Source organism: Sus scrofa, chromosome 4 (genome assembly GCF_054392235.1).
Source record: "Sus scrofa isolate SSC_HxYL_T2T_F1_AM1 chromosome 4, Sscrofa_HxYL_maternal_Yorkshire_Landrace_v2.0, whole genome shotgun sequence".
Classification (NCBI taxonomy): Eukaryota; Metazoa; Chordata; class Mammalia; order Artiodactyla; family Suidae; genus Sus; species Sus scrofa.
This window is the reverse complement of record NC_139386.1, coordinates 4,179,075-4,206,065: the sequence shown is the minus strand read 5'-3', so window position 1 is coordinate 4,206,065 and position 26,991 is coordinate 4,179,075. Positions and strand designations below refer to the sequence as shown.

The following is a 26,991-nucleotide window of genomic DNA, read 5'->3' as shown; positions in this document are numbered from 1 at the left end:
GGAGAAAATAATAAAACCAAATCACGTCTTTGAACATGGCCTGTTTTAGAGCAAGGGCCCTGTCTTCTGCATGAGCACCGGTACGTGCACACAGCTGGGCCCGTCCTGCAAGGCTGCAGGGACAGAGACGAGAAGGCGGCAGAGACTCAGGGTCAGGGAGGGGCTTGGGGTCCACGACCGCTGATGCTTCTACTATGAAATTAATTCCAGTCATTCACGCAATGATCTCCATGTGATCCTTCCGCCTGAGTGAGGCCAGAAAGTCAGAGAGCTTTTTCTACTATTTAAACACAATGTTGAAAGACAAGACCCAAACAGCAGCCACGGTCCATCAGGGCGCTTGCATCCGCCCAGGGCGGACAGACAGCACCCCCCTGACCACACAAACCCCACGGCACAGCACCAGCACGAGCATGTACCACTGACACTGCCCTGTGGACTGGAGGGGCCAGGCTGCAATGCAGAGCATGGGTCTAGGGGGAGCCAGGCGAGGACTCACTACCCTGATATGCGTATTTGACAGGATGCATCCAGACCCAGACTTAAGATCTCTGCATTTGGAGTTCCCGCCATGGCACAGCGAAAACGAATCCGACTAGAAACCACGAGGTTGCAGGTTCAACCCCTGGCCTCAATCAGTGGGTTAAGGTCTGGTGTTGCTGTGAGCTGTGGTGTATGTAGGTCGCAGACGCACCTTGGATCCCTAGTTGCTGTGGCTGTAGTGTAGGCTGGCAGCATAGCTCTGATGAGACCCATAGCCTGGGAACCTCCATATGCCACGGGTTCCCCCCTCCCCCCCAAAACTCTGCATTTTATTGCATATGATCAGACTTCAATAAAGAATAAAATAAAATCTGTAGTTATTGAGTGAGTTAATTTATTTCTCACTCAATCAAAGCTTACTTAAAAAGAGAAATAGTTTAGAAATTTCACAGGCATTAAGAGAATCAAATTAGGTTATATTTTCAGCACCTGGACCAAAGTAGGTGTACATATAATTAGTATAATGAACAACAGTTATCCTATAATTACATAAATATGTGTAACTACACTACAAAAATAATACGACTTACTAATATTTATGAAGTACTCACTTTGCATGGACGCTTCGAAATGTTTTACTCATCCTGGATCTCTTAATCCTTCGAATCATCGATTCCCTCTCATGAATAACATCGCACAGACAAGGAGACGGAAGCTCCCAGGCGCCACGCTCACCCAGGTCACCTGGCCCGCAAGCCCGTGGCCCCCAGAGCAGACGGCCCGGCCCCCTGCCCGGAACTCGGTCAGCCCCTCCCCTACCCCCGGGGGGTCTCTCAGAGAGAGGTCGCCCCCAGCTCACATGCACCTGACCTCCGCGCATGTGCTCACCCAGAACAAGTCCTGGTGGGTCACGTGCCCTCGAAAAGCCCCCCTCCCTCAGGGAGTGAGAAGCTCCTGTGCTCTCTTCTCCCGCATCGCAGATGCTCCCCTGCCCGAAAGTGTGTGTGTGTGGGTGTGTGTGTGTCAGAGGAGAAAGGGTCAGGGTGCGCTCACTTTTACAGGCAACTGTCTAACGCTAATTCCCTTCCCATGCCCTTGTCCACCTACAGACGCAGAGAGCCGCCCCTGTCCGCAGTGCCCGGCACACAGGAGGGGCTCGATGTGCACGTGATAAATGATGAAGTGGCGACGTAACTGAAGGAACGAGGGAGTGAGTGATGGCGACGCGGCAGTTTTCTGAGTCAGGGCCCCGCCTCCCAGGACAGTCCAAGGGGATGACCGGGTAAATGATACGGGCAGGTGTGGGGGACCCCGGGGGCACCGGGCCCCTGAGGCTTCTCCCAGAGACCCCAGGACCTGGCTGGTACTCACGTCGACGGGCACGCTGTCGTAGAGGCGCTTGCCAATCACGGTCTTGCCCTGGATGTCGATGTTCTCCCGCTCCTCGATGGGCAGCGTCTGCACCAGCGCACAGTCCACGTGCAGGGTGACGTTCTGGGCCTGGACACTCAGGGCCACCTTGTGCCAGTCGCGGTCGAAGAGGTCACTGACCCGGGGCCCCCGGAAGACCACCCTGACCGCATCCTTCACGGCGCCCACCGCGTTGTACTCGAGGGCCTTGCTCTCGCCGTCCAGCCGGATGGACACCTGCGGAAGAGAGGCCCGGAGGCTCCTTGAGCTGCGGGACACCGAAGCGGGGCGGGGGTGGGGGGGACAAATGGGAGGGGAGACGGCAGAGTCAGACCCCACAAAGCTGAGTGGGACCCTGGCTGGGACCCTGACCAGCCGGTCAGCCGAGGGCAAATCCCTTCACAGCCCTGAGCCTGGTGCCCCTCAGTGACATTCCTGAGAGCCACCAACATCCGCCTTGCAGCTGTCCTGCCCCCTGTGTTAAAGGGAAGACGAGCTCCCACGTTAATCCAGGGCTCAAAATCTCAAGGGCTATGCAGGTAAAGGCGTCTCTGTGAGACCACAAGTCTTCTGCGGTGAGACCGACCAGAAATCCCGACGGGTTTCAGCGCCTTTTAAAACCCCAGGCTGCAAAACAGAACCCGCCCGTGTCCACATCCGGGCGAGGTCCTGTCCATGAACCCGTACCGTCTCTCACCTTGAGGATGAAACTGAAGCCCCCATAGAACAAAGCCATTCAATGGCAGGTGCCTGGCCTGTCTTGTTCACTGGATCACCCTACAGCCCTTTGCAAAAACCTGGAAAACTCTGGAGGGGAATTTCACTTTTTCTCTGCTTTTTCTGAATGAATGAATGAATGAACAGGTGCTCCTCCATGTGCTTGTGTCTTCATCCCTCGCACGATACTCCCGAGCATCCTCTGGGACAGGCAAGCAACCTGCCAGGCGTCAGGACGGCCAGAGTGGGCAGGACCCTCCTCCATCAGTGCAGGGCGGTGGGGACATCACAGCGCAGGGCACAGCATCCCCTGAGCCAGTGGGTGAGGCGCACATTCCTGCCCCATCAGCCGGGGGTTATCGGCACTGACAGCCACGCGCCCCCTTCTCTGCCTGGATCTGGGCTTCCAGAGTCTGACCTTCGCCTCCTGACCTAGACCCCTGTGCCCTCTGGCTTCCCGTTAATCTGGCCCACGAGAGGCCCATAGGAGTGGAGATCAAAGGGCAGGAAGGGGGGGGATTGATCCCCCCTCATCTTTCCTGCTGTCCCGCAGCTCCAGATGGCCATTCCTCACCTGCCAGGGCCCTTTGGAAGCCCTCTCTCCTCCTGACCCAACCTCCCCCTGCCCAGGCCCTCCAGACCCGGGGCAGCAGCTTCCTGCTCTTGCTAATCCCAGGACACAGCAGAATCCCTCACTGGTTTCCTTAACCTTAACCCTTAACCAACCTCACCAGCTCCCTCACCCCGAGACAGGCCACTAATACACTCTTCAAAAATTAGGGCTGACTACTGACTGCTCACCTCCACCCAAACTGGCGTGTCGTTATTAAGCTGTGCGACCTTGGGCAGGTTGCTTAACCTCCTTGTTCTACTTCCTCATTTGTAAAACAGCACCACTGATAGTGCCCACTCCAAAGAGTTGTTACAAGGACCAAATGAATTAGTGCAGATGTGAAACACTTAACCCATTACTCAGGATAGGTCAGGCACTGGTCTACACAGTATAATGGCAAAAATAAAAATCACTATAAACGAGAAGAAAATATTACCCATGATAAGTCAAGCCAGCAAGTTCAAGGCCATCACCACAGTGTCGCCTTCTCTGGCACACGTGTGACTGGATTCTAACCTGGTCCTTTGCTCTCACACCCACAGGCGTGCTGATTGGCTACCTTTTCATAGCACTTCCTCGCTACAGGAAAGCATCTTGTTCATTTCTCTTGTCCGCCCGTCTCTTGCCTGCCCTGCCCCGTCCTTCCAGGCAGGCACCCTGTGTCTCGTGCTCATCTCTTTAACCCCAGTGGCCAGGACAACAAACGCCACATGGCAGCGCTCAGTACGAAGGGAATGAGTGAAGCATGAACGAGAGCCCTTAGGTTACAGGAAGGTGCCGACGGCCCTGCATGGCGTCAGCCAGTGTTTCCAGCACCGAGTGTTCTAGTTTCTCTGTCTGGGCCCCATGTGGCTTCAGGACAGCCAAGGGGGACCCAAGACTTCTTTGTAAGGGCACTGTCGGATGGTGTGTCACGGTTAGGGTGGAAAACAGAACTACGAACCCCTGACTAATAACCTGAAACTTCTCATACGCATAATCCAATACTTATGATTAAACCTGGTCGTCTATTTCTTTTTCTGTTTGTCTTTTTTTTTTTAGGGCTGCACCCGTGGCATATGGAGGTTCCCGGGATGGGGGTTGAATTGGAACTGTAGCTGCCGGCCTACGCCACTGCCATAGCAACGCAGGATCTGAGCCGCGTCTGCGACCTACACCACAGCACACGGCAACAACGGATCCTTAACCCATTGAGCAAGGCCAGGGATCGAACCCACAACCTCATGGTTCCTAGTCGGGTTTGTTAACCACTGAGCCAGGATGGGAACTCCAAACCTGGTCTGCTATTCCTTAAAGTCAGTTTCACCTGTTTGAGTCCTGGATCCCCGAGCCCCTGGGGAGCTTCATGAGGACGTGGGTTTTCCTCCAAGGTTCCTATTTCTTCTAGCACAAGACAGAGCAGAGGAAGGCCGGGCGGGGCTGAGTCCTGGATCCATCATTCCGAGCTGGGGGTTGTGGGGGCGGCGATCAGAAAGACCCTCCACGGCTCAGATCCACCAGCAAAGCCTGCTGTTCCACTTCCTAAACGCATGTCCAGACCCAATCACTTCTCCCCACTTCCCTGTGACCGTCGATCTGAGTCAGCAGCATCTCCTGTCCTGAGGGCTAAGACCGTCTCCCAGGCTCCCTGCTCCCTGCTGGCACCTCCCAGAGCCTGGGCTCACGTCCCTGCACTGGCCCACGAGGCTGCAAAATCCCACCTGCCACCCCGTCCCGAGCCTCATCTCCAACTACCCCTCACTCTCTGCTTGGGCACTCGCCTCCTTCCTGTCCCTCACCACCTCTGGGACCAGGGCATGCCCTCAGTTTCTCCAAATGACAAAAGGGGATATGCCAGCGGCCATGGGTAAACACGGCAGGCTCACGGCTGTAGAAATCTGGACCCTGATACAGTCTGTGTGACCGAGAGCCCGGGGGAGGGCTGCTCCCACCACGATGCTCCCAGAGCATCTTCGAGGCCTTTTGTCTATTTTTCCTGTGTCCAGCCGGGACTTCCCCAAGGCTGGGGGCGGCCACCAAGGGCACTTCCAGGGAAATGGAACCGGAACGGCCAGGGGCCCTCTGGAAAGGCAGGTTCTGCCTCTGCAGGGCTCTGCCGGACTCCAGCCCCGGGCTCCTTCTGGCAGAGGGAGGGGACGAGGCCGAGCCCACACAGCCCTGCAAAGGCCATGAAGGAAGAGGACGCAGACAGAGGGTGGCGCGGGCTCCCCCGCAGGAATGTCATGGCAGGGCCCTCGGAACTGGAGACGCGAGGCCGGCGTGTCTGCAGAGGGAGGGGCGCAGGTCGGCATCCGAGCTGCCGGCCCTCAGGAGTTCCAGCCTCTGCAGAAGAATCTCGTCTCCTCGTCCAGCCTCCCACACGCAGGAAACGAGGCCACTGGGCAGCCAAGCTGACCACCGCTGAGCATCTGTCTGATCAGGGCGCGGAGGAACGTCGCGCAACAGGACGAACTCATGGGGACCAGAGCCCGCCGGCACCACGGTTCAAAGGCGGGCCTAGAGCTTGACTGCCTGGGTTCAAATCCCACCTCTCCCTCTCAGGACCGACGAAAACACAGGCGGACGTCCTGACCTGTCTGAGGTTCAGTCCCCTCGTGGCAGGACAGTGACAGCAGGCCCTGCCCACAGGGTTATGAGACTGAGTTAGGATTTGCAAGGCCCTCTGGACACCCTGCAGCTCCTCCTAAGCGTGTGAGCCGGGGTGAGACGGGCCCCGTCTCGGCCACGGGGGACTGAGCTCGCGGCCACCAGGCAAGTGGCCTCTCGGGGAGCGGCCGAGGGCGGCTGCGGTGCCGCAGTGGCTCGAGCACGTCCTGCTTTCGTCTCCACCCCAAATGAGACCAGAGTCGGTGTCCACGCCCTTAAAGCGGAGCAATGTCTCCACGTTCCAGGGGGTCAAGGGTACACGATGGACGGCTTGTCCATGAACTCTGAGAACAAAAGGGCTGGGGTTCGCACCTCCTCCTCCTGGGGTGAGGAGACAGGTCTCTTCTCACTTGGCTGCAGGTGGCTGAAGGGTGGGCCTACCTCCCCGGAGCTGAGAGCGGGGATGCAGCAGAGACGGCACAGCCAGGCTTCAGAGCCCCACGCAGGGTAAAACCAAAGGCCACCACAGAAAACTGTACTGTACATCGGGCGGTGTTCTAGAAGCTTCAGACATACTACTCCGCCTGATGTTCCCACCAACCTGCTGTTCACAGTAGCCGTTCTCTTTCCACTTTCTGGCTAAGAACGTCAAGACTCAGAAAGCGGATTTATCTCAGCCGAGAAAAGGAGCAGACACGAGGTTTGCACCCAGGATGTGCTGGCTCTGAGTCAGCTCATTCCACTATGTCGGGAACATGCTGGTAACAGAGCATGTGCCACGGACAGCAGCGCTGGCTGCCGCCTCCCTGGTGGGGCCGAGGGTCCCTGAGACAGAGGCGCCGGGCCCTTGACCATCAAGGGGTAAGAAGCTGCAGCCGTTTGGCGGCGTCCCACCCCCGCAGGTGCCCTCCATCTCCCGGGCCCAGGACCAAGATCCCTGGACCAAGCACCTGGGTGACGCCACGCCCACAAGAAGGAGCCAGACATCCGCAGGCCCGTGGAGACAAGGCGCGCTGCTCACCTGCGGGATGCCGTACTGGTCGATGACCTGCCAGATGTACCAGTCTTCCTTCCGGGACATCTTCCTGAGCCGGAAGGTGGTGACAAAGGCGTACTCGTCGGGCAAGCCTTGCGGGAACACGTCCCTGGAGGGAGACGAGATAGATGATGCCAGGCTGAGAGCAGAGGCTGCAAAGGGAGCCCAGGCACCCCAGGGCTGCCACTCGGCCTCCCAGGACTTCTCGAGCCCGCCTTCTCGCCTGCCTCGGCTGCCTTGTCCTTCCACCAGGCTCCCGTACAACCTTCTGTCGGCCCTTCATTATCCCGCTGCCCCGCCCTTGGCCCCTTCAAATCCAGTGCTCATCTGCTCCCATAACCCCCGGGTCAAGGATAAATGCTAAACGGCCCCAGCCCTCACCTCTCCCCGCTGCTTCTCAGCAAGGTCACACTGTCATATCCCACCCTGCCTGGTCCCTGTCCCACGTGCCAGAGACATCCTCCCATCTCCACAGACTCTGGTTTCCTGCAGAGTGGGTGGGTGGGGGGGTCAGCCCCTCACCTAGGGAGTCCCTTGACCCCCGGCAGCTCCAGCCCAGACTGGCCTGTAACTGCCTTTCCGCCTCCAAACACAGAAGGGACACTGTCCCTGGCCGGAAGCACCCGGCTGGATGGTGCTGTGATGCTCCTGCCACAGCTGAGGGCAGCCAGGCGCTCAGGGGTTCACAGGCAGGCAGAGGCTCCCAGCCAGGAAGGGCTGAGCTCCAGGGCTCGCCTCTTAACCAGCTGCACCCTCACCCTGCACCCCAGCCAAGCCCTGCCCTGGGGCCCAGCCACCTGCACGGGAGGGGGTGGGGGCTGTCTCGCCAGAGAGCCAGGAAGGGAAATGAGGGGGCGGCCGGGTTCCTGGTTCTCAGGCTCACGGACCCCCCAGGGACCCTCCGTCTGGCTGCAGAACCTGTGAGCAAGGACTGGTCTCCCCCGCTCCTTCTGTGAGTTTGGGTCCACAGATCTGAGCCGGACCGGTCACAGTGGTTCTCTGAGCTGGGATCTCAGCCAGGTGCTCCCAGCCTGGGTTCAGGGCCGTCCTAGGTCACTGACACATGGGAGGGAGCCGGCACGTCCCCACTGGTCTGCACAGACCCAGGCTTTGGGGCCACCGATGGACACCACCCCTCACCTTCCTCCTCTTCCTACTGTATCACAAGGCCAGCTGTGTGGCTGCTCTTTCCCACACACGCTTAGCTCTCACAGCTCTGAAATAACACGCACACACGAGGAGCAGATGCATGTCCCAGGTGTCCATACAGGCCGCCTCTCCCTATCTCCAGCGTTACCATATCTCTACCTACACGCAGGCAACACCTCATAGTTTGCTGTGCTTGTTTGGCTTTACTGGGCTTCGCAGGTGTCATGGTTTTTAAAAATTAAAGGTTGGGAGTTCCTGTTGAGGCTCAGTGGTTAATGAATCTGACCAGGAACCATGAGGTTGCAGGTTCGATCCCCGGCCTTGCTCAGTGGATTGAGGATCCAGCGTTGCCGTGAGCTGTGATGTAGGTCGCAGACGTGGTTTGGATCCCGCGTTGCTGTGGCTCTGGTGTAGGCCGGTGGCTACAGCTCCGATTGAACCCCTAGCCTGGGAACCTCCGTATGCCGTGGGTGCGACCCTATAAAGACAAAAGACAAAAAAATAAAAAATAAAAATAAAAAGACTAGAGTGTGGTGCAAACATAACTTTGATACACACCAGGAAACCAACAACTTCGTGCTACTTGCTTTATTTTGGTGTTTATTATAGTGGTCTGGCACCAAACCTGCAGTATCTCTGAGGTGTGCCTCTGTCTGCCTACCTGTCTAGAGACTAAGACTTTTCCTTACTCTTTACATATATATACACATACGCATGTATGTGGAAAAGCTGGAGGGAAAAATGGAGAGGGGAAAGGTCACCATTAACAGAGACCATCCAGAGAAAACAAAATGCCCTAATCGACTCCTTTCTACAAACCAAGGCAGCAGACGGAGACCGCAGGGAGGAGGGCAATGGATTTGGCGCCGAGGGACCTGAACTGGGGGCCCGGCCTCTGCTTCTAGGAACGAGGAGGCTTTGAACAAGGTCGTACCCCATTTCGACCCTCAACTGTCACACCAAGTAAATGCTGAGAACGACAGAGGCCTTGCGCCCCTCATTTTACTGTACTGAGAAATACAACAGATGAGGCGTGGGAAATGCCCTGCAAACATTAAAGTGAGAAAACTAGAAATCTTGAAAGTGACACCCCTTTTCATGGTGAACAAAATTCATCTGTTATTTATTTATTTATTTACTTATTGTGTCTTTATTTGTCTTTATTTGCCTTTTTAGGGCCACACTGGCAGCAGACGGAGGTTCCCAGGCTACGGGTCCAATCAGAGCTGTAGCCACCGGCCTACACCAGAGCCACAGCAACGCTGGATCCTCAACCCACGGAGCGAGGCCAGGGACGGAACCTTCGTCCTCATGGACAACAGTCAGATTCGTTTCTACTGAGCCACGAGGGGAACTCCTAACCTGTAAATTGAAATTATACGTGTAGATGTATCTGTGCCTAAATTTCAAAGCATCAGAAATGAAGGGATACTCTTGTTTCTTGACACGTCAGAGCTTTGTTGGTTTGATTTTGTTTTTGGCATTTCGCCATTAAACCAAACTCGAGACCACGTCAAAATTCCTTTTCGGGGCAACTCAGCACAACATAAACCCAGATCCATTTCCCGGGAGCACTCTGACCCCACGTGCAGAGAGCAGTGGCCAAAGCCACTGTGCTGTTTGCTCCAAATATCCCGTTGGAAAAAACAGCATCCGCCCGCTAGAAAGACAGCATCCGCCAGCAGGTGCGAGGCCTCTGCTGGGCTTCCCACGGCATCTGAGGGACGTGTGCTCCCTCCCCTGTCTTGTTCTGCCTCTACTGCATGTCTGCTTTAAAGTGAAGCTGCCTGTGATTTTTTTTTTTTTTCTGTTTCTAACCAATATGGATGGTGAGTTGGACAAATTAGGCTAAAAAAGTAAGAAGAGTTAAGTGGGATATGGGATCTAGACTCTGTTCACCCCTCTGTTGCCTCCAAAGGAGCATGGGACCTGGTGACTAAGAATAAAATCACCCAGCATCTGTACCCCAGCCCCGCGTGGACGGGACAAAGCCCACTGTCAGGAAAGGGACGCCTACCCTGGGGGTCCATGGTGATCACCGTCTCCACTGAGGGGTGGGACGGCCAGACTCGAAGAGAGAACGTGAGGAGCTCCCTGGTAGCCCAGGGGGTTCAGGGCCCAGTAACTGGTGTAAGACAGACACCCAGTGAACACTGGAGTGGGTCTGCAGTGGCCTCTATGACTACGTGACTCCGGGCGCTGCCATGCCCGAGTGTCACGCAGGGGCTGGTCCCGAGCAGGTGCCGTGGATCTAAGCCACAAATGAGCAATGTCTGTTTGCTGAGCTGATAGAAAAACGCACGCGTGAATGGTGGAGGCTGAACACCAAATCTGTGTGAGAGGGGGTGCAGAGGGGTTGGGGGACTCAGGCCATCCCTGCTAACAGACGGCTAGAACGGGTAGCATTCCCAGGCCAGGGACGTGGTAGCTGCATCTCAGGACGACCTCACCAGGCACTTTATAGGCTAAATCCCCACCCGGCGCGCAGTGACGACCGACCGGCTCCTTCCTGCGCTTCCCCAGGCGCCCAGGGCAGGTCTGGGAGAAGGAAGCACTCACTCCGTCCTCTGCACCACGGGGAAGGATCCCATCCGCACGTAGGAGCTGTGCGCGCCGTTCTCTCTCTTGCCCAGGATGGTCTTCACACTGAACGAATCCATCAGGTCAAAGCCTGTCCAGAGAGAAGAGCCGGGAGTGAGCGTGGCCGCAGGGGCAGGGGAGACAGAGGAACCGAACGTCTGCAGCCCGCCTGCCCTGGGGAAGCGGAGGCGAGTAAAGCGGAGGTGAACACAGAGTGGGGAGCCCGCGGCTGCCACTCCCATTTGCCAATTCCAGGCAACAGGCGCTGGGAAATGCAGACGCTGGGTTTCCAATGAAACCTGAGCCTCGCGCAAGTTCTGGATCAGGTGAGGCGCACAGGAGACGGGCACCGTCCCGGTCAGGTCAAGTGACTGGCGCTTGGGAAGCCCACGTGCAGACACACGGCTCGCCCAGCGCAGGCCGGCTCTGCGGGCCAAGGGCCAATTCAGGGCTGTCCTTCCTGCAGCCGCGTTTTCACAGCACATTTGGACTTGGCTTGATACGCCATTTAGCAGCTTTTAAATTGCATTTTTTTTTGTCTTTAGGGCCGCACCTGCAGCATACGGAGGTTTCCAGGCAAGGGGTCGAATGGGAGCTGCAGCCGCCGACCTACACCATAGCCACAGCAACGAGAGATCTGAGCCACATCTGCCACCTACAGCACAGCTCACGGCAACGCCAGATCCTTAACCCACTGAGCAGGGTCAGGGATCGAACCCTCATCCTCATGGATACTAGTCAGGTTCATTAACCACTGAGCCACGAGGGGAACTCCTAAACTGCATGATTTTTAAGGAGCGAAACAACAAAGAAGAAAGCTGTGTTCGGGGTAAGGGATTAATGGAAAGGCGGATTTCGTTCGTCCTGATTTTAAAAGAGGACCTTTTACGCTGACCGTGGACGTGATGGAAAAGACCTGACCTGTGGGCTCAGGTGAGGCGGTGGGACGGGGAGGGGTCATCCAGCTCAGCCACCTGTTGCTGTGACACTGGGTGGGTTACAGGGTCCGCAGGCGCCTCGGTACTCGGTTGTGAAAGAAGCTTGATGCCATCGCATCGGGGGTCAGGAGAGTCCCGGGCCACCCCTCGGTGTGTGGGAGGAAACTGGGAAACTGACTCAGCAGGTCCGCTGTTAGTGACTCTCTGCCCTCAGCCGCACAGCCTCACCCGCCGCCCCCTACAAAACTGCCTGGACCCGTCTGGGGGACGGGCCCGAGTCCCGCAGATGGGTCCTCAGAGAAGCTGGACCACAAGGCCCGCGGGAAGCAGCAGAGTGACTCAGCGGCCTGACTGCGTCCCGGGGAAGGGAAGGCCCGGAGCAGATGAGAGGAAGCCGCCTGAGGGCACCAGCCCGCCCTCATCGCCGCATCCCCAGGGCTAACACAACTCTCCGCGTCGCCTAAGCCGTGAGACTTGCAGAAGGTTCTTGAGGTCTCCGACATCCGAGGGCTGCCACGGACAAGAGGAAATGACCTTGGAGGACTCACGTGAGAACAATGAGGACGAATCCCACCACCAAGTTCTGTCCTGAGAGAGGACCGATCATCCAACTTCCTCTTTTTTTTTTTTTTTTTTTTTTTTTTTTGCTTTTCAGGGCCGCACTTGTGGCACATGGAAGTTCCCAGGCTAGGGGGTGAATCAGAGCTGCAGCTGTCGGCCTGCACCATGGCCACAGCAACACAGGATGCAACGAGTTGCATCTGCGACATCTACCGCAGCTCACGGCAACACCGGATCCTGAACCCACCGAGCAAGGCCAGGGATTGAACCAGCATCCTTACGGATACTGGTCAGATGCTTAACCCACTGAGCCATGACGGGACCTCCTCAACATGCCCGTCTGAGAGCCTCTCGGTTCCAAGCCCCGTGTGAGACGCTGCAAGGACAGGAAGGACTCAGGGTGGACAAGGAGTTGGAGCAGTAGAGCCAGACAGGCCTGGGCTGTGCTCCTGCCAACCAGGTCCTGGCTGTGTGATCTTAGGTTGGCTGCCTGACCTCTCTGAGCACCTGTGAAAAGGGACTGTCTTTGTAGGTACCTCGCAGGGTTACAGGGCAGCTTAAAGGACACAATCCTAAGTTCTTCACGGAGGGCCTGGCAGACAGTGAAAGACCCACGAAGCTGTCTGCACGGCCCTTAGTTCCCATTACAATGACGGCCTCTTCTCCACTGGCCTCTGTGCGTGGATTATTTACGACCGTTATTTACTCATTCCATCCACATTTGCCGAGGGTCTGCTCTGTGCCAAGCAGGTGTGCATGCCGGAGAAGCAGCCGGGAGAGGTGACGTCCTGGCTCTGGAGGCGCAGGGACCCCAGCGAGAGACTGAGAACGAGCAAACACCCAGCACAAATGCCAAGGCCGATTCCAGGCAGTGAGGGAGAACTGAGCAGGCCTGGGGGTTGACGGGAGCAGCACAGGGGTGAAGGGCAGGCCTCGGGGACAGGCCACCAGAGCAGAGGCTGCCCCAGGCCTGGAGCAGGGCCCTTGATGGTCCAGGAAGGCGTTCCACGCAGAACAAGGCTGTGCTGAGACCGGGGCCCTGGGTGACCTCAGGCAGGGCCCCTCCCCAGCCCCTCCCAGTCTCAGGTTGTCTGGTTCCTGGAAGATGACTAAGAGTTGCCATCGTGTCATTTCTAAAGAGCATCTCACACACCAGCTCATGAACAGAATTCAGACACGATGCTAAGTGATGTTTGGTCCTGGAGACAGAAAACACGCATCCAGAAGCTCCCTCGGGGATGAAAACAGCACACCCGGGACAGTGCTCATCAATGCTCAGGAGGCCGGTGACCCAGCCTCTCCAGAGACAGTGGGTGCCCGCAAGGAGCAGGGACCCCCACTTTCTCACCTGCACCTCTGAGCTTAACGCCTCACACAGCCCGGGGGTCCAGCCAGAAGCAGCTGGTGGAACTGACTGGGGCCACATGGGAGGGGCACTGCGAAGATCCAAAGGGACCCTGGACGGGGAAGTGTCCCCGTGAGGCTGGGAAGCACGCTGGGGGCTTGCCTGGGGACAGGCTGGTACCTGGGAAGGGGCACTGGTCACAGGGCTCCATGGAAGGGACACCAAGTGGTACAAGGCAGGGAGCCTGTTTAGGTCTCGGATTCTGTTCCCGAGAAAGGCAGACGAGGTAGGAGCAGGTTCTGGAGCTGGTCTGTCCTGGGTCCTTAAGCTGGCCCAGCGCCGGCGTCCCCGTGCCTCCGTCACCACTGAGGCAGGGACCAGGGCACAGTGCACAGGCTCACCACCTCCAGGGTGTCCTTCCGTCTCCTCCAGCCATAGCAGATGGGTCCCCTGGGGGCAACACGGCCTGGGGACAAAACTCCTGGAACTTCTACTGCCAGGAGGAGGGGGGGCCGTCCTCCAGAAAAGCAACCACTCTCATTTAAGGAGAGGAAGAGGGGACGGGCCAGCGTCTGGGTGAGACACAGCGGGGCCCCTCGCTGCTCTCAAGCTGTGGCTCCAGGACTCCAGGGCAATCACTCGGCCCCCGAAAACCCCCACTTCACGGGGCTGCCTGAGGCCTCACAAGGCTGCCTGGCCCTGGGTGCCTCCGACTCAGAGAGCAGGCTCAAAATCTGGCGGCAGCTGCCTGATGCCCGCCCTGTGAGGTGTCCACGCCACAGCTCCATCCCTGTCGCTGGAAACCGCCACCTGAAGCTGGGTTTCCCTGAGGCAGTTCCACGTGGGAGAACAACAGCAACAACAAAACAGCCTTAAAAAGCCAACAGATGCTCTAGTTCCGCTTTCATCAGTTTCAATGAATAAAAACAAAGACTTAAACACGACGAAACTTTGAACAACAAGCAATTAAGGAGGTGGCAGCCAAGGGCACCGCAGAAAAGATGAATTGCCTGCAATAAATGAGGCCCGGAAGGAAAATGAAAAATGTTCCGAGGTACCTGGGCTCTGATGCGGGGAGCACGAGATAAAGAAGCAATTGTTTAACGCAGGAATGGCGAGGTGGTGCCTCCCTGAAGTCACGGTGTCAGCTGAACCAGGTGGCCTTGGGGACAGCATTACGAGTGCCCGGAGTCCCTGGCAGCACCTGCTCCATGCCGCTCTCCCCTCATCCTCCAGAGGTCCGTGCCAGATGCTCCAGGCTCCAGAGTGACGCCCGGGTCCTTAGGGGCTCTGGGCGCGGTGCCCATGGCTTCTCTGTTCACGGGACCACTTTTCTCATGGAAGGCCAACTATTTGAGGCACCAGGCCTGATCTGACTCAAGCTTCCACCTCTAAAAGAACAGGACCTCTAGTTGTCATTCTCTTTTTATTTTTTGTTTTCTTGGGGCCACAGCCGCGGTATACGAAGGTCCCAAGCTAGGGGTCCAACTGGAGCTGTAGGCGCTGGCCTACACCACAACCACAGCAATGCCAGATCCTACCTGTGTCTGCAACCTACACCACAGCTCACGGCAATGCCGGATCCTTAACCCACTGAGTGAGGCCAGGGATCGAACCTGCATCTCATGGATGCTAGCTAGATTCGTTTCCACTGAGCCACAACAGGAACTCCTTACTTGTCATTCTTATTTGAGGCATTGTTTGTAGAAAGAGGGAAGGCCAGAGAAAGGAATTCACTAAGCCATTAAGGGCCTCCTACATCTTAGATGCTCTGTCGGCTGCTCAGATGCCAATAATCCCAGGGGACAAAATCCAGTGCCCCCCTCCCCCCACCAAAGTTTAGCATCTACAGGGGAAACAGGAGTATGGATCCGCAGTGTCCATATCGTAGGTAAATGACGAGGAGGGGGAGAAGCTGGGCTTGTACGGGAGCACATGGAATATTTTCCTTGCCGGCTGAGGAGCAATCAGGGAGGGCTTCCCAGAGAAGGCAAGGCCTGGCTTGAATTTGAAGAACAAATAAAATCTGGGCCAACAAAGCAGGAGAGCAGAGCATCCAAGGTAGCTGGATGTGCAAAGGTCATCGGACCCGAGTCGGCCAGGTGCCTTCTGAGAATCCTGGCTGTTTGGAGACGTTAGGGGGACACAGGCTGGGCATGAGTTATGCAGGGGCTGATCAGGCTGGGCTCTGTTGGCCATGGGAAACAGTCTGAGTTTCTTTGTACAGGCAGTGGGGAGCCACGGAGGGATCTGGAAGCAAGGGAAAAACACTGCCTTGTGTCTATGCTAAAAGGCCATCTGGTGGCTGGGGAGGGAGAGGCCGGGAGAGGAAGGCCTAGCCGGGGTAACACAGGCCGGGGTGGGGGTGGGGGTGGGGTGGAGAGGCTGGGCCAGGGGTCGGGCTGACTTGGTGATTATCATCTGGACGTCGAGGCCCAGGTAGGAGGAGTGAGAAAGCGGGATGTCGGGGCCAAAGTTTGGAGCTGGGCCGGCCAAGCCTGTGACTTTCTTCGGGCATGAAATATCGAACCCTCCAGAAGTGTTGTAAAAGACCATTAGTTGCTACAATTTGCAGAACATTCAGTTTGTAGAGCCAAGAGGGGTCCTCAGAGCCATTAGCTGTGGGGAAACGGAGTCTCAGAGATGCTGTTGGGAGAGTGACCCAAGCCGCCTGGCTGGGGAGCAGCACGGTTAGTCTAAAGACCTACGCCTGCGAACTGCTTTGTCTGTTCTCTTCCCCATCCTCACTGTTCCAGCCCAGATAAACCCTAAAAATAGCTGGAGGCATTTAAGGAAACGCCTAGAGGTGCAGCTTTTGGGGACCACACTTTTTTACAAAAGCTGCTCTGATTATCCGACTGTATCTAAGGTGGCGAGTCTGCAGCGCCATCTCTCCATGACTCGAGCTTCAGCCTCAGCACAGCGGGGCCTTTTTTCTGCACAGCTTATAATTAGGGAAGATGATAGATCCAGCAGGTTCTCTGCTCCCAGAGCTGCAAGAGCAGGGCACATGCACCGCACGCTGGTGGATGCCCACCTGCCTGTGATTTACTTCCTGGGGGCCTCGAGCCTAGAGAGGGGAGGGGAGCTCCAGGGTTCCACTGATGCCAGCTTCACACAGCGGATTCCAAACACAGACTCCTCAGCAGGTGCCTCCTTGTTTGCAGGAGCCAAAAGGGTTTGTTCTCAGCTCTGCATGAGCACATGTGTCTGTACACATGCATGCACACACACAGATGCACATGTGCATGCACATGAAAACGCACACGTGCGTGCACAGCGGTGCACACACACATACATGCGTAAACAAACATACAGGCACAGACACAAACACACACATTCTGCATCTTCCCAGCAGCAGTCAGTCACTCTTCAGAAGGAAAAATACTGGGGGCTCTTGAGTCTGCAGAGCCTCAGGAAGGCTCATTCTGATTCACAGACGACGTGACAGGTCCGTGTGTTCATTCCACCCCTCCCTTCCGATGGCCAGGAGGTGAGCCCTGACGCCGCCACCAACTCGCGCAATTGCTTGAGGTGTTTGTACCTCAGTTTCCCGAACTATAAAACACATAACAGTGCCAACCTCATATGCTGTGAAGGTGAAATGAGAAAGTAAGTACAGACCCCGAGGCAACACAGTAGGTGATGCTAAGTGTCAATCACTGCCGTTTTGTTATTACTGCCACCCTGGCAGCACTTCTTTCCATGGACAGACACCCTAGATCATGAACTGTTCAGAGGAGACGCCGCTATGAAGGACTCATCCCTCGGGAAGCCAGATGTTCGCTCGGGAGGGTAAGAATCCGCTTTGAGGAGTGAGCACAGACTGTCCAGAGCCAGAGCTCCGCCGGAAGGACCGAGGCAGTGAGCGGACACGTCGACGTTGGGTTGCCCAGCTGTGTGGCCCTTTGAGTGGTGAGTGTCAGTATTTTTCACTTCGAGGTAGCCACGTTAACAAAGTAAAGTGGATGAAAGTGTTTTTTGGAGTTCCCGTCGTGGCGCAGTGGTTAACGAATCCGACTAGGAACCATGAGGTTGCGGGTTCGGTCCCTGCCCTTGCTCAGTGGGTTAACGATCTGGCGTTGCCGTGAGCTGTGATGTAGGTCGCAGACGCGGCTCGGATCCCGCGTTGCTGTGGCTCTGGCGTAGGCCGGTGGCTACAGCTCCGATTCAACTCCTAGCCTGGGAACCTCCATATGCCGCGGGAGCGGCCCAAGAAATAGCAACAATAGCAGCAACAACAACAACAACAGACAAAAAAGACAAAAGACAAAAAAAAAAAAAAAAAAAAAAGAAAGTGTTTTTTTTTTTTTTTAATACACAGTGGCTGCACCCACCGTATAGGGAAGCTCCTGGGCCAGGGATTGAAGCTGTGCCTCTGAGGCAACCCGAGCTGCTGCAGTCAGGTTCTTAACCCACTGAGCCACAACGGGAACTCTGAAAGTCATCTTTTATCTCATGAGCTGGATCAAAAAAACCCTGATAAGAGACAGTACCTCACTGGGTCACCACCTTCACCCCAGGCACTGCCCCAGAAGTGCTTAGGAGTTTATCTGAGAGGCGGGAAGTGGGGAGAGAGGCAGTGATGAAGAGAGTGGCACCAACCAGCGGCCCCGGCAGGTGACCGCAGCTGGATCCCACTCGGAAGCTCTGGGAAATGGGCCAGAGAGCCAGGGTGTTTCTGCACCGAGGGTCACCGGTTGAGGGCTGGGGTGCTGTGGAAGGGCGCTAACCCTCTGGCAGCTTTCACCTGCTGTGCACCCTGGCAGCACCATTTTCTTCCACTCCAGAAACATCCCTCAGGCAGCAAGAGGCACATGCTGGCTTCCTCATGTGGGCAGGCAGGGTCCCTGGGGTAGGGCCAGGCCACTGGTGGTGCCTACAAGGCGCCTGGCCCTGACTGCCCACGGCTATGGCCTCAGACGGAAGACTGATTACACATGGGTTAGAACTGGACCCGAGGCGCCTCGGGATGGAGAGTCGGGGCCTCTGACCTGGTGGGTACTGGTGAGGAGGGCGGGGTTGTGTCCTGGAGGGGCAGAAACTTCCCTGAGATCCTGCGCTTGAAATGGCTGGCAGGACTCCTGGCCACAGAGAAGATGCTCTCGGCCACCAGGACGACGGGGAAGCCGGCCCAGCCACCCCCTGCGCATCCCCGCGGACCCCGTGGTGTTCAGAGACTGTCTCCGCGCGCTTAGCTCGGCTGCTGGCTCTGCAGTCACGTGTCGCTCTGTTTTTTCATCCATCAATTCAGTCATATATTAATAACTCTGACTCCCTCGCTCTTTCACTCCCAAACACAGGGGTCTATTCACTCTGTTATCCACGCTGTCAGTCACTCGCTTCCTCTCTCCCCACCCCCCGCCCGACGGCCCCCTTACTGACTCCACAGCATCCCCACCGGCCCCCGGGGGAATGGGAATGGGCTTCCCTGCTGGACGGTTCGGGTGAGGGAGCTGCCACCTGCACGGTTCAAACCATTCTACCAGGACTCTGGGGAAAGGTAGGAACGAGAACAGCACAGCGAGCCCCCCCCCCCCCCGACTCAAGGAGAGTCCCGGTCGGGTCCAGCACACAGCGCAGCACAGCACAGCACAGCGCAGCGCAGCACAGCCGCGTAGCGCGGCCGTTCCTCTCACCTGTGATCTCCTTGGTTCCGCCACTGGTGTACTTAAAGCCGTGTCCTTCCACACGAACGCTGGGGCAGAGCACGTCTGAGAAAAGCAAGAGGAAATAGAGATTGATGACAAAATACATCTCACCGTCACTCTCTGCACAGCACGTGACATCACACGGACCCCACCCCACCTCCGGCATGTAGGATGTTCTGCCTGGAGTGGACGCAGGGAAAGGCCACATCGATGGACTGTTTCACTTACTCCCAAATGGACTTAAGCATCATCGGCTCTGCAAACACTGTGCCCTGGAAGGGGGAGAAACGAACGGGCCAGGTCCCTACCCACCAGGAGTTCACAGCCCGTCCACTAGAGGGAGCCAGACACCGAACTCCACAGGATCATACGTGGTAGAAATGGGGGGTGGGCGCAGGACACATACCCAACCCCTAGTCCTAAAAAGGCCACATTTGGGGTTTCTCCTAAAGGAACAGTCAGACCCAGCCAGAAGGACAAAAGAACGAAAGCTGATCCAGCAGAGCCATGGACTTATGTATGAAAAACCCCAAGTCAGCGGGGTGTCTGCAAAGTGTCTGCTGTGCCACCCTAGGAGCTTCAGGTGCAAATCCAGAAGCAGGCAAATCCTGGGAGAAGCAAGATGGCTCAGTAATACAAAGGCAAGGGAGTAGGTTACACCGCAAAAGATACCTCCTCATGCGATATTACATAAATGTCTTATCTAAATGTCTTCATGATTTCTCACTTTACAAAAGGGCTGGAAGGAAGAGGGATTCTTCCAGTTGCCCTAGAAACCCCAGAAAGAAATTTACAGCTGACAAAGAGGAAAGGGCGGGGGACGGATAAATGGGGAGTTTGGGATTAGCGGATACACACGACTATACAGCGAAACAACAAGGACCTACTGTAGAGCGCTGGGAACGACACTTTGTATCTTACAGTAAGCTATAATGTAAAACAACCTAAAAAGAATACATACGTATATATGTATGCATAACCGAATCACTTTGCTGTACACTTGAAACTAACACGGCATTGTAAATCAATGCTATTACAATTAAAAAACAAAATCCCAGACAGAGAAGGGATTGAGACGTTTCAAGTTCTGGGCCCAAGTGTTGGATGGCTCCACTGCAAGTCTTCTAATCGCTCTGTCACCGTGAGCGTGTGTGACATGGGACACTTACAAAGCACACACTTGTCACAGGGTTGCTGGGAGGACTGAGAAAGATCAAGCCCTAACAGGACTTAAATTTAGCACCAGAGGCAACTTAATGTAGACCCCGCCCAGCTCTTGAAGCAATCAGGTTAGACCTGTTATTAAAATAACGGCACCCGGGTTACTAGGCAGTTCTGTCTTCCCATCAATGCCACGTGCAATGACCTCTTTCATATTTAGGGCCACAAATTTTCCCTGCACGACCAGCCTGCAACCCCTTTACCACTCAGCAGCGAGGGAAAGAATGAGATGGTCCCTGATTTGGGAGGAGGTATTTTTAATGTTTATCCTACAAGGCACCAGAGGTCTGACAGGCCCCAGGGAAGGGGATATTTTGGAAACAACACAGAGGGACCTGTCTGTCTAGAACCACATACAGCGGGGACGCCAGCCCTGCGAATTATTTAGACAGCCCCACCCAGGACAGCGGCAGCTGTGGGGGGCCCTGAGGGCTTGAACGTTGGCAAGCCGCCAGAGGGACCGGCTGGGACCCTGCGTCACTTCAATGAACGGACCCAGAAGGTCCTGGCCTTGATTATGAGCAGACCTCTGGGGGCTCATGGCTGGAACTCGGGGCAGGCAAAGCCACTGAACCTTGTCTCTGCAAGTACCCCAAGGGGACATCTGATCCCCAAGCCTGGACGGTCAAAGATCGTGCGAAGGCCATGAACACCGAGAATAACAGGACTTTTTGGAGACGTGAGAGCTTCAAAAATGCTTTAAGAATCATTCCCCAAACCACGTGCCAACCCCCGTCTGGGGCCGCCGCTGAGCCTCATACACTCAAAAGCCTCAAGTGGGAATTTACAGCAATTTAGTAAGTCGGGACCAATGACTCCCCAAACAGCCCCTCCAGCCAGGCTCCCCAGGGTCGAGCAACCCAAGCCCATCACGACAGCCCTTTGGCCAAGATACGCCCACATCTTGGATAATGATCTATTTATTTCCACGTTACCTCATTTCTTCAAACTAAACCATTTCCAGCGCTTCCAGAAACGCTCGAGGCAGCGAGCTAGGTCTAGGGACACACGATGGGACAACAGAGAAGCCCCCACCCCTGCCTGCAGGATATCTGAGGGCTGACGCGCAAGGGACCAGGAACATGGAAGCGCCAGAAAGTGTCACAGCTGCTGTGACATCCTGTGTCCCCTGGCTTCACAGGCTCCATCTCCTCCATCCTGGGACCCCGCTCGGCACCCCCAGGGCCTCACTCGGGTGAGAGTGAGGCCCTGGGGGTGCCGAGTCACCCCCTACCCCAGGCTGGGTGAGGGTGAGGGCGCCTCCGCCGGGTCTGGATCCTCGAACGGCTGTCTCCCCACTGAGTCCACAGACCAGGCTGAATCTCGGTGCAGCTGTGTCTCCACTGTCCCCACAGCTGCGGGCACAGAACAGGCCCGGACACCTGAGCTGCGAAGTCCACGCTGAGCGGTGGGCCGGACGCCCCCCAGGCGTGGGCTCCCCTGTTGACACCAGGAGAGAAGACTTCAGATGCCCTGCCAGGGAGGTGCGACAGACGCCGCTCGCTGTCCACCTGACAGCCGGTCCCCACTTCTTGCTAAGACAGCATGACCTTTATTCAGAGTGGCAGCGTTTTCAGCCCAGGGGGCAAGAGTGGCCGGTCTAAGCCCCTTATGGTAATTCTGGTCTGCACCTTCCCAGCCACCCTTCCGCTCGGGGCGGACACGTGACCCAGACCTGGCCCAGGACAGAAACATCAGAAGTTTCTCAGAGAGCTTTTGCTTCTGGTGTGAGGGGACAGGCAGGTGGAGGGGGCTGGCAGGTGCATCCTCCCTTCCTCCTCCTTCTAGTGCGGGATGTGACGCTGGCAGGACTGCTGGGAGAAGGGAGGAGAGAGGAGCCCAGCACAGCCCCCCCGAGCCTGGGGGAAACGCACAGGAAAAGCAGGCCAAGTTCATGGTGAAGGAGCCACGACAGACTGGATCACCCCCACGTAGGCAACCAGCACAGATGGATCAGGTAATTGTTCAGGAGCAACCTAAGAAGAGGTTCTGGAATGAAGGATAAGGCGAAGTTCTCGGGACTCAAAGTGGGTATTTAAGTAATTCTTGGTGAGTTGGCTGATCTTCCTTCTTGAAAGTGGAAGACCACACAAAAGACATGGCTGGTTACCAAGCCCCTGTTCCCCTCGTTCGCTGACTGTCACTTACTGACACCTGTAGTCCTTCAGCCTTTGGGGACATAGAACATTCTAGACTTCTGGAAAACACCCAGGTCCTGCTGCCCAGAAGCCTTCCATAGAGGCCAAGTCTTGATCAGCACTGCTGCTCCCAGACGGAAAACCAGGAATTCACTGCAGTTTCTCTGGAAAAATGCTTCCACTTGTCCTCAGTTTACCGAGCGGCAGAAGGAAGTGCGTGGTTACGCGTCCGGGGAGGAGGGTTTGCACAGGGGGTCTCTGCAGACCCTCTGCTTGGTGCCGACTCGCCCGCGGTTCTGTCTGGAGAAGATAAGCCATGCCAGCCCCTGGCTCCCAGCCCGGTCTCTCCAGTTGGGGAAAAAAGAAAAAAAAGGTGCTGGCAATTATTGAGTGCCTACTGTGTGGGGGAGTTTTACCCACAACCACTCAAGGAAGTATATTTTGTTCCCGTTACACAGAGGTAAAAACAGAGACTAAGAAAAAAAAAAAAAAACCTGAGGCGAAGAGAGGTTAAGAATTCACCAAATTGGAGAAATATCTGGTTTTTTTTTTTTTTTTTTTTTTTTTTAGGGCCACAGCCATGGCATATGGAGGTTCCCAGGCTAGGGGTCGAACTGGAGCTGCAGTTGCTGGCCTACACCACAGCCACAGCAACACGGGATCCAAGCCGTGTGCGTGACCTACACCACAGCTCATGGCAATGCCGGATCCTTAACCCACTGAACAAGGCCAGGAATGGAACTCGCGTCCTCATAGTTACTGGCTGGGGTTGCGACCGCTGAACCATAACGGGAACTCCTAATATCTGGATTCGAATAGAGATCCACCCGTGTCTTGAGTCTCAGGGTAGAGACCGCATCCCAGTCTAGTTGAGCAGGACCAGTAGATGCAGGGAGCAGAGCCCGAGGACTCAGCGAGCAACGGAGAGGAAGCAATCATGGCCCATCCATCACCGGCGGCGGCCGCTGCTGAGTGCAGCTAACCACAGACCCTGACGACAGGCCAAGTGGGCAGGGAGGGGCGGAGGAGGAGGAGAGGAATCAGAGCCACGGCAGACACGCGGCGCGGCGCCTCACCTCCGAGGCCGGCCAGGAAACCATCCACACCCCCCCACTTAGGAGAGCAAGGCCCCGGGCCCAGGGACGACAGGAGCGACAATTAGGACCTCAGAAGGGCTCCCAGGACCGCGTGCCCCCTGGTCTGGGTACCGCGCTGGGCGCGTGTGGTGCACTGTTTCTGCTGTGCCAGGGGCGGCGTTGTCTCCGCGGTCGGCAGACACATGGAGAGGGCTTGCTCCGTGCAGACACTGCGCCGGGCACGTCCAATCCATTAGCACGTCTGATTAACCCCTCCCTAGAGCCCCCCAGACAGGTGCTGCTGTTCTCGGACGCGGGAAGAAAGGCACAGAGAAGTCAGCAAGCTGTCCAAGGCCGCGGAGCCAGCAAACGACAAAGGCGGCCTGTGGCCCCGTCATCCGGCTCTGGACCACCACACCACATGGTCTCTGCAAGGTCACCTGCCCAAGGTCACCCAGCACGTAGGGATCCACATCTGTCTCCAAAACCTGCAGGCCAGACGGCCAGCTTGCTTCTTCCCAAGGCAACCCCTTCTGCCTCTGGACACTCCTGACATGTGCAGGGGGCTTCCTCACTCTGTGCCGAGAGATTTCACCTGCTCTCCGGGTTCTGCCCACTGGGTCCGTCTGCTTGTGCCCACTTACACCTGACTCCGGGCAGGGCACTGGGGAACTTGGGGTGGGGCCTGCTCTTGAGCCTGGCCTCTGCGGACACCAAACCCCAAACAGGCCCTGTCCTCTCTCACAAAAGCCATGTTTCACGACAGCCGGCGCCCTCCTCTCCTGCTCTTCTCCAGCTGAGCATCCCGGGCTCCCGGGCAGCTCCCGCACCCAGAGCAGGAAGAATAGAAAGAATAAGACCCCATGGGAGCAGGAAGACTCCGTGAGCACAGGCGCCACAAAACCACAGCTCCCCAGGCACGGCTGGCTCATTTCTGTCAAGAGACACCAGTCTGTAGCATCCTGTCCAACACACAGTATACTTATCGTGCCCATTTTTCAGATGAGAAAACCGAGACTCAGAGGGCTCGTTGGTGGTGTAAACCATACTCAAGCCCAGTGTGACTCCAGCACTTTCCCACTCGCTACCACAACCCGACACACACATACCGGTGTCCGGAAGATGGTACATAACGTACGCAACACGTGAACTGCCGTCACTTCGCCAGGGCGGAACTCAGAGTAGATTCAATCTCCTTTTTGCTTTTCTACATTTTCGAATTTGCTTTAAAGATTTGCATGTGATTCCCTAGACAGTATTTGTAAGTTAGTATCATATCATTATCTTTTAAAAACAGGCCTGAGCCTTGCCCTGGGGTGTGAGCAGTCACAGGAAAAGCAAACGCACAGAAGGTTCCAGAAAGTACAGAGCTCGAAGAGCAAGGGGTCTGGTTTGCAGGGGGTGGGGGAGCCTGGAAGCCAAAGTCCAGGGAGGGGGAGAAAGGGGGTGGGTCAGGGGAAGCCTCGAAAGCCCAGGCTGGTTTGTGATTCAAGCAACGAGAAGGTTCTGCCCAGGATGCGGGGAGGAGACGCTGGCCAGGGAGGGGTAAGCAGCTACTATGAGGGGGACCCCTGCAAGCAGGGGGTGGTTTCAAGTGTCCTGGTCTCCCCGGACCGCTTCCCTCCTGAGGACGGCCCCTGTCCCGCGGGCGGAGCACCAGCAGGTGTCACCAGAGACTGCAAGGACCTCCTGCAGGCTGGGCAGGGGAGTAGGAGGGAGCAGGGGAACAGGAGGGGGGCAGGGGAACAGGAGGGGGGCAGAGCCTGTGCCCAGTACTGGGTGCCAGGGCCTGGCTCAGCCAAGCAGTGACCTTTGCACCTGGGGTCTGAGAAGCACCAATAAATGCAAACTCCTTCCCTTCCAGCCACATCCAGTAGGTGCCTGCCACGCACTTGGCCCTGAGCTGGTCCAGGCTGCACAGCAATGGGCTCCGGCTCACTTCCCTCGCACCTTCATCAGTTCAGCAGTTCTGGGCTGTAAGACACAGTCCCCTTCACATCCCCTCTGTGGCGGGTGGGGAAGAGGACGCAGCCAGCGAGGGTCCAGGGCCCACGACCTAACGAGCTACACCACAGCCGCCCACCTGGAGGCGCAGGACCCCCCAGAGAGTCTCTCAAACTGGGTGCCTCACTGGCCTCACCCTCACCCCACCCTGCTTCTCTCGGTCTCCTGCTCTTTGGGTTTGTTTTTTCTTTTTGTTTTTTGTTTTGTAGGACCGCACCTGCAGCATTTGGAGGTTCCCAGGCTAGGGGTCCAATCGGAGCTGCAGGGTCCGGCCTGCGCCACAGCCACAGCAACGCCAGATCTGAGCCACATCAAACCTACACGGCAGCTCATGGCAATGCCAGATCCTAACCCACCGAGTGGGGCCAGGGATTGAACCCACATCCTCCTCACGGATACTAGTCAGGTTCTTAAGCCGATGAGCCACCCGGGAATGCTACCTCCTACTCTTTGAATTTCCTACATTTATGACCTCGAAGCCACTGGAAACACAGTGAGTTCAAAACAGACACACTTGCTCCTGCCGTCCCACCGCTCCCATGTGACGCTGTCCACCTCCATCCAACAGCTCATGTCCATGTAACACGGGCAGAGGTGGCCCCTGACTCTGGCCCAAACGCCGGCCCCGGACAGGAGGGTGCGTGCGAAGCGCCAGCATCCACCGAGCTCTACGTCCCGGGTGCGGCCACCTTCTGAACGTTTCTGTGCTTCACTGTCAAAGGCGACATGAAACAAAGCCTCTGGCGGCCTGGCATTCATCTCCGAATACAGCTCCCGAGGCTCCCCAGAGACCCGAGACCCCTCCCAGGGGCCTCCTCTGCCCGCCCTCCGGTCCTTCACTCCAGCTGCCCCAGGGCGCCGGCTCCCGACTCCCGGCCGCGCCCAGCCCGTTCCCCGACATAGAGTCTCCTCGGCCTGGACTGCTCGCTCTTCTCGGCCGTGGTCCGGGCAGTGTCCTCAGAGGCCCCCAAACCACTGGCCCTACAGCAGAATCCCTCTCTCTGGTTCATTCTTAGCCTCCCTCATTATGTCCGACAGAGCAAGTGTTTTAACTTCCGGCTAGAATTTTCACTTGTTTCAGGGCTTTTTCTACAGTTTTGTTCCCCCCAAGATAGAGGGTGTGTTTATCACATGAACTCCAGGACGCTCCAGGCCTGCAGTCAGCTTCCAGCCCAGGGGCAGCACTTAACCAGGCCTTCCTGGACCCGTGAGTTAGATGCTGCCGTGAGGCTGCCGGCTGGGTTTCCTCCTCCGCCTGTTTCGGACGGGGACACTGAGGGTCAGAGCCCCCGCGTGGCTTCCTCAGGGACACGCGGACAGCACAGAGGGTGGGGGCCGACACGCACCTGGCACCTGCGCTGAGCCAGGCGCTGCCGAGAGCACTTCTGTGCTCTGATGCACTTAACCTTCGTGGGAGAAGGCGGGATTGGTGCACCCACTCTACAGATGAGGCGGGCAAGCACGAGGCCAAGGGAGAAGTACA

At 56.7% G+C, this 26,991-nt stretch overlaps 1 protein-coding gene across 1 annotated transcript in view; it reads right to left on the bottom strand.

Annotated features, from left to right (window-relative positions):
* Positions 1-26,991, bottom strand: part of COL22A1 (collagen type XXII alpha 1 chain) — a 244,538-nt gene that overhangs the window by 179,789 nt on the left and 37,758 nt on the right. Inside the window, exons 4-7 of the mRNA XM_021088863.2 lie at positions 19,058-19,132; positions 10,554-10,665; positions 6,831-6,954; positions 1,855-2,130 (exon numbers count right to left, since the gene is read on the bottom strand). Coding sequence (XP_020944522.1) covers positions 1,855-2,130; positions 6,831-6,954; positions 10,554-10,665; positions 19,058-19,132 — 587 coding nt within the window. The remainder of the gene's footprint in view (positions 1-1,854; positions 2,131-6,830; positions 6,955-10,553; positions 10,666-19,057; positions 19,133-26,991) is intronic.